The sequence below is a fragment of the Triturus cristatus genome, chromosome 3_2 (genome assembly GCF_964204655.1).
Source record: "Triturus cristatus chromosome 3_2, aTriCri1.1, whole genome shotgun sequence".
Lineage (NCBI taxonomy): Eukaryota > Metazoa > Chordata > Amphibia > Caudata > Salamandridae > Triturus > Triturus cristatus.
This window is the reverse complement of record NC_140584.1, coordinates 1,182,562,499-1,182,568,498: the sequence shown is the minus strand read 5'-3', so window position 1 is coordinate 1,182,568,498 and position 6,000 is coordinate 1,182,562,499. Positions and strand designations below refer to the sequence as shown.

Sequence of the window (6,000 nt, the reverse complement as noted above, 5' to 3'; positions counted from 1 at the left end):
CCGAGGAGCTATAGGGAGACATCTCTAAGTGACCCACAGTCCTACAGCAAGGTGATCCCTGGTGTTAGGTGGGCACGTGGGGAGGGGGGACAGGGTGAGAAGCCACTGCAGACAGAGAGACAGCAGCAGTAAGACCTCAGGTAGACGGTCGGTGCATGTCTGAAGCTGCAGCGAGACGTCTCTGGAGGTGACTCCCATCCCAGAAGCGGCGGATGCAGAGACAGGGGCTGGGGAAGAGACAGCAGGGAGGGGATTGGGAGAGAGTAGGTGCAGCCGAGGAGTTGTAGGGAGACATCTCTCATTGACCCACAGTCCTACAGCAAGGTGATCCCTGAGGGTGGGGGGGGGGGGGCGGGGGACAGGGTGAGAAGCCACTGCAGACAGAGAGACAGCAGCAGTAAGACCTCAGGTAGACGGTCGGTGCATGTCTGAAGCTGCAGCGAGACGTCTCTGGCGGTGACTCCCATCCCACAGCCGGCGGATGCAGAGTGAGGAGAAGGAAAGAGGCAGGCAGCACCGGCAGAGAGAGGGAGAGGACCGCGGGGAGGGACCGGGAGAGGCGTGACGGGTGAGAGAAAGTGAGGAGGAAAGGCCGAGGAATACAAACCGGTTTATGGCAGGAGAGACGGACTCGGGGATAGGGTGAGCTCCGGAGAAGAGACGCGGCTAGGGCAGATAGCGGGAGCTCAGTAGACAGGGAGGAAGAGATGACAGGGTCACAGACTATGACCGAGCCTAGCTACAGACGATAGACATCGGCGCGAGTAGAGGCGTCTGCGGAGAGGGTGGGGATGAGAGACTGGCCGGAGGGCTGGCAAGGACGAGGCAGGGAGAGAGGGCTGTGAAGCACAACCAGACCCCGAGAGGAAAGACAGGTGGCACGAGCGAGAGAGGGCAAGAACGAGAGAGTGCAAGAACGAGAGACGGCAAGAGCTAGAGACCGCAAGAACGAGAGACTGCAAGACCCACTTCCAGAGCAGGAGTGGACTCCCGGAGAGACGGCAAGAACCAGAGACTGCAAGACCCCCTTCCAGAGAAGGAGTGGACTCCGGGAGAGACGGCAAGAACCAGAGACTGCAAGACCCATTCCAGAGCAGGAGTGGACCCCGGAGAGACGGCAAGAACCATAGACTGTAAGACCCCCTTCCAGAGCAGGAGTGGACTCCGGGAGAGACGGCAAGAACCAGAGACTGCAAGACCCCCTTCCAGAGCAGGAGAGACGGCATGGAACCAGCCTGGGAGGAGCCGTGGGAGCCCGAGCCTCAGGTGGGTGCTCGCTGCCCAAGGGGTTCTGTGGGTTCGTGGGGCCCAAGGCTCTTTAGGGCCCGTAGCTGTGCATGTTCTTTGGGGTCTTTGAAGTTTGCACTTTCTTTTTTTTCTCGCAGTTTTATATAGCGCGACTTCGACCCGAAGGTATTGAGCACCCGTTGCATTGCACAAGGACATAGTGCCAATATCGGCAACAGTTATCACAAAGCACATAAGTACATAAGTACGTAAATAAAACACACAACACTGTAATGTAAGTGGAGAAATATTGCTGCAGGTTTATTAGCATAACCAATATGCAAACAAGGTGGGTTATTTTACGGGCGATCCCAGGGCAGGCCAGCCCTATGCCGCCTGCCCGTCTGATAAGCCTAGAGTCACCATGGCAACGCCAACTGGTGTATACCAAATATTGGGAGGGTCCACCCCTCTCATCCGTGGACCACCAGTCCACTTGCTTCACACGCCCCCCCGTGATGGGTGGGCGGAGCATACATGGCAGCCCCCGGTTGCTCAGACCCACAACCGCCTGTCGGCTAACGGGGCGCCGTCGTTCTTCCAGGGGACACGCTAAAACATCCCTGGGTATCCTGGCTTAGCACCCCGCGGTGCTGCTGCATGATGTACCGATGCGGCGTGAATCCCGGGACACAGCGACGAGCAGCCAGCGACCGTTGCTGTGTAAAAGGCGAACGAGCGGACAAGAGGACGAGGAGGGGGCGGAGACAGTATATGTACCCCTGTCCCCTCCCCGCCCTCGCCGGAAACAGCTATCTGTAGGGGTCTCCCCCGGACTAGCCCAGGGACTCGACCTCCCACCCCTGTGCCTTCCTGTGGCACTAAGGCGGCCGCCCTCCAAGGGGCGGGCCGCTGCGCAACCCCCCCCCGGGCAGCCTTACACATCCATTTTTGGTAGGCGCGGGGAGATTAAGTGATTTGTCCAGAATCACAGGATGTTGCGCCGACGCCGAGACTCAAACCTGGCTTCCCAGCTCGTTACGCCATATATAATGATCCCTCCGCTCCTTGCATTTACTAGGCTCCTCTAGTGTCAGGAGTTCCTCGGGGGTCTTAGGGTCCCTAGTTTATGAGCTCCCAGGGGTCACCGCGTTTTGGATGGGCACTTGTGGGTTTCAGAATTGTTGCGTTTGTCAGTTTCCCCGTGTCTCTGGGTTCTCTTCGTCCTTGGTATTTCCATCTTCTTTTGATGTTGCCGCGGCTCTCTTAGGGTTTCTGACTTCCTATGTTCCTCAGAGGTTTGGTGTTCTGTGTGTCCGCGGGGTTTTCAGGCTCCCTGCTCCTATACTCCCGGACTCCAAGGGGTTATTTGAGGTTTTGAGTGGGGATGCATTTGTACATCATGCCGTTGGATTTAAAGCCAGTGAGGGGTAGCAAGGGGAGGCAGTGGGGTTTTATCGAGCTGGGGGTGATGTGGTCCAGTTTATTCAGGCCCTGGATGGGGCGAGCTGCTGGTGAGTAGGATGCTTTCGAGGGGGGCATTGTGTGGTGTCTGGGAGTCCCTGCAGCGGGGCATTCCCACCATCCAGATGTGAGAGTCCACGGCCTTGAAGGGCAGTTTGAAGTTGCTCTCTGAAAGGAACAGTTTCCTTTCTTTTCTAGCGCGAGCTGGTACCGGGAAACAGCCTTTACCACGAAGGCTTTTCTACGCGTTACGTTTACAACGGTACACTTACCTCATAAACGTCTTCACAACGCATATTGCATATTGCTTCCACGACTGTCTTTACCACGCAAGCAACGTCATCACGGAACGTCTTCTTCCTCATCCGAAAAAATGCGTCAGTCCTTTTGTTAGTGTCGGCGAAGCCGTGAGAAAAAGGCAAAAAAAAGAAGAAAGGGGGCTTGGGGGGGTCTCCCCCCCCAAAAGAGAAAAAGCGGGGTAAAGGAAAAATCGAGGTAAAGGCAATGCGTAGAAAAAACATTCCGTTGTAACGCATGCGTGGTAAAGGCATGCGTTGCAACGGAATGTGTAGTAACAACATATATTCGCTGGTACCAGGCCGTCTCTGTTCCTTGGCGGTGTGTTTTCCTGTCTCGTTTTCTAGATACCCTGGAGTTTCTAAATGAGCTGCACTCCATAGGGTTTATAGTTCTCCTGGCTTCTACGGATATTTCTGTTCAGAGGTTTCCCTTCTTCATTCAGTTTTCCATATTCCTTGACTTCTGTCGGTTTTCAATCTTTTTGGAGGTTTCCAGATCCCTTGACTTGTGCTGTTTTTGGTGTTCCTGTGCGGTGTAGAACCTTCGAGAGAGCGAGAGATGTGTTTGCACTGCTAGCTGGAGGCTGATGATGCGCTGGTAGAGCTTGCTGCCTCCTTCCTTCGCCCTCGAAGGGCCTCCTTTAGAGTTTGGCGAAGAGGCTACACTGTCATGTCCACCAAACTGATGGCCCACTTGCTCGATTTAAATGCGAGAGACCATCATGTTTCCAGCGGCGGTGCCACTGCTGGTCCTGCCGGTGGAAACCTTCCACCCACGACCTAGCGGACTTTGACTGTCGGTGTAAGCAGTGCTTTAAATGGGCCGGTACTGCCCGGTACGGAGTACCGGCGCTTTCTTAATTTGAGAGGGGGGAGAGTACCTGCACTTCCCGAGAGGGACGTAATGCTTTTAATTGGAGAGTACCGGCACTTCTACAAAACAAGCAGGCTCTCTGTTACAGGGTACCTGCCCGTCTATTCATCTGTTTCAAGCACTGGGTATCAGTACATAAGACCATCTCTCCTATGCCAGTCTGATGTACATATTTCTGTTCAAGACCACCAGGGAAAGCCTGGCGATCCCAAACAAAAACAAAATGAAAATTACTCCTAAATTCTGGGAGAAAACTCACATGGCGTCAGTGCCATTAATGTTAAGCAATTTATAGCGCGCTCATATACCCCGGGGTGTCTTGGCGCTAGCAAACGGCTTGTGCACAACCAGATGAAGCCCTGGTTGAAAGTTACTTATTAAAAAGCCACGTTTTAAGCTCCTTTCTGAAGGCAAGCAGAGAGAGAGCAGCCCTGATATAAGGTGGGAGCAGATTCCAAGTCTTGGTGGCCCTGGTGACAAAACTGCTTCCTCCCCATTTCACCCTCTTGACTCTAGAGACCACGGCTTTCTTTGCCCCCTAGATTGCAGATTTCTGCTGGGCTCATAACATTTGAATGCTTTTCTCAGGAATTCAGGGGCGAGATCATGCAAGGCCTTGTAGGTTATACCGAGCGCCTTGAATTTTATGCGGTTCCTGACTGTCAGCCAGCGAAGCCCTCTGATAGCTTCAGTCACTGATGGAAATTTGGGGGTACCCAGGAGCAACTTGGCCGCTGCATTTTGCAGGGTTTGCAGTTTGTTGCGATACTGTTTGTGCAAGTTTATGTACAACCCTTTGCAATAGTCAACTTTTGACACAATTAGGTTTGTGATTACAGTTTTCTTGGCGTCCGAGGGAATTGGAAGGGAGGATGAATTTTTGCTTTTCAAAATTAAACTCCTGTTTTGGGAGTCTGTGTTTGTAATACTAAAAAGTTTGCGGAGCGTCCACATTAAACATGGCAGCCGCTCCGCAAACTTTTAGCGCCTTCAGAGAAGCTGCCGTGATGGCAGCGCCATTGAAAGCAGAGAGATCTCCAGGCCAGGCCAGGCCAGGTCTCTAGATATGGTGAGCGGTAATGACCACCGCCACCCTGGAGGACAGCAACTCTAAACGAGGCTCTAAGAGTCTCGCTTCATCATAGGCCGCTGGCCTCCGGCGAAGCATTTGCAGCACCTGCGCAATGGGTCCCATTGTTTCTGTGCAACCTGCTGATGATTTCATTTAGGAAATTATGACCTTTCTGAACTTTTAACCATTATTACCAAGGTTGCTGCTAGTTTTTACTCTTGGTTTGTCATTTGTTGCTGGGGTGGTGCCAGTGGCAGGTTTTCGGATCACTGTGAGCTGTGTGATGTAATCTTGGGGGTTTAACTGTTGAGACCTTGAGTCGAGGTCTTTGTTTTTTGGGCACACGTTTCCTGGGGCGGAATGGTGCAAGGTCCTATTGATCCGACCAGTGTGACTGCCATTTTTCCACTACCTGAAGTGTGCCACCAGAGGCGGCCATTTTTGTTTGTGCACTAGTGTTGCAGGGCAGGCTCCATGACTAAGGCAGGAAGCATGTATTTAAGTGGTGGTGCGCAATGGGTGCGCCAAAGGCGTCCCAGCTCGTCTATTAATAAACATTTAGTCTGTGGTAAAAAAAATGCATAACTTTAAAGATGTGGTGAGTGATCACATTTTTTAATTTGTCTGCTCAGAGAAACTTGCTTTAGTGAGGACATTGTTATTGATATCACTCCACCTAATTAGTTATGCAATTTCAGAAATCCTTAAAAACCTGGCTGCTTCCTTGTCCTTGTGTATCTTAAAGTGCTGACCTGGACATGGTCTATAGTTGGCTGTTTGCATCACTTGGATGGTCTTAGCTCCATGATACCCCTTTGGGTTGAATGCTATGCCATATGAGTACTCAGCTTATCGAACCATAAGCAGTGAGTCACCAGGCGTGTACCTGCTCACACAGGGCGCATGCCAGCAGTCCTGAAGAAGAACAGCTGAAGAAAGCTAAAGCAGGTGAATATATATCAAGAGTATTCAAAAAGCCCCTTGCAGTATTTTGGCACCACCAGTAGATGGAGCCCTAAGGCTGATGTTTTACCCACCCTTATCGAAGCACCAGCTCTGTGTAT

General features: G+C 52.4%; 1 protein-coding gene across 2 annotated transcripts in view; it reads left to right on the top strand.

The window, feature by feature from the left end:
* The first annotated feature begins 367 nt into the window (after window positions 1-367).
* The window catches only part of PRKAG3 (protein kinase AMP-activated non-catalytic subunit gamma 3), a 389,089-nt gene continuing 383,456 nt past the window's right edge, over window positions 368-6,000 (top strand). The window contains exon 1 of one of the 2 annotated variants that reach the window (XM_085650087.1): window positions 368-1,266. In XM_085650087.1, coding sequence (XP_085506213.1) covers window positions 1,225-1,266 — 42 coding nt within the window. In that variant the 5' untranslated portion in view covers window positions 368-1,224. The remainder of the gene's footprint in view (window positions 1,267-6,000) is intronic. The other variant, XM_085650086.1, reaches the window with a different exon arrangement.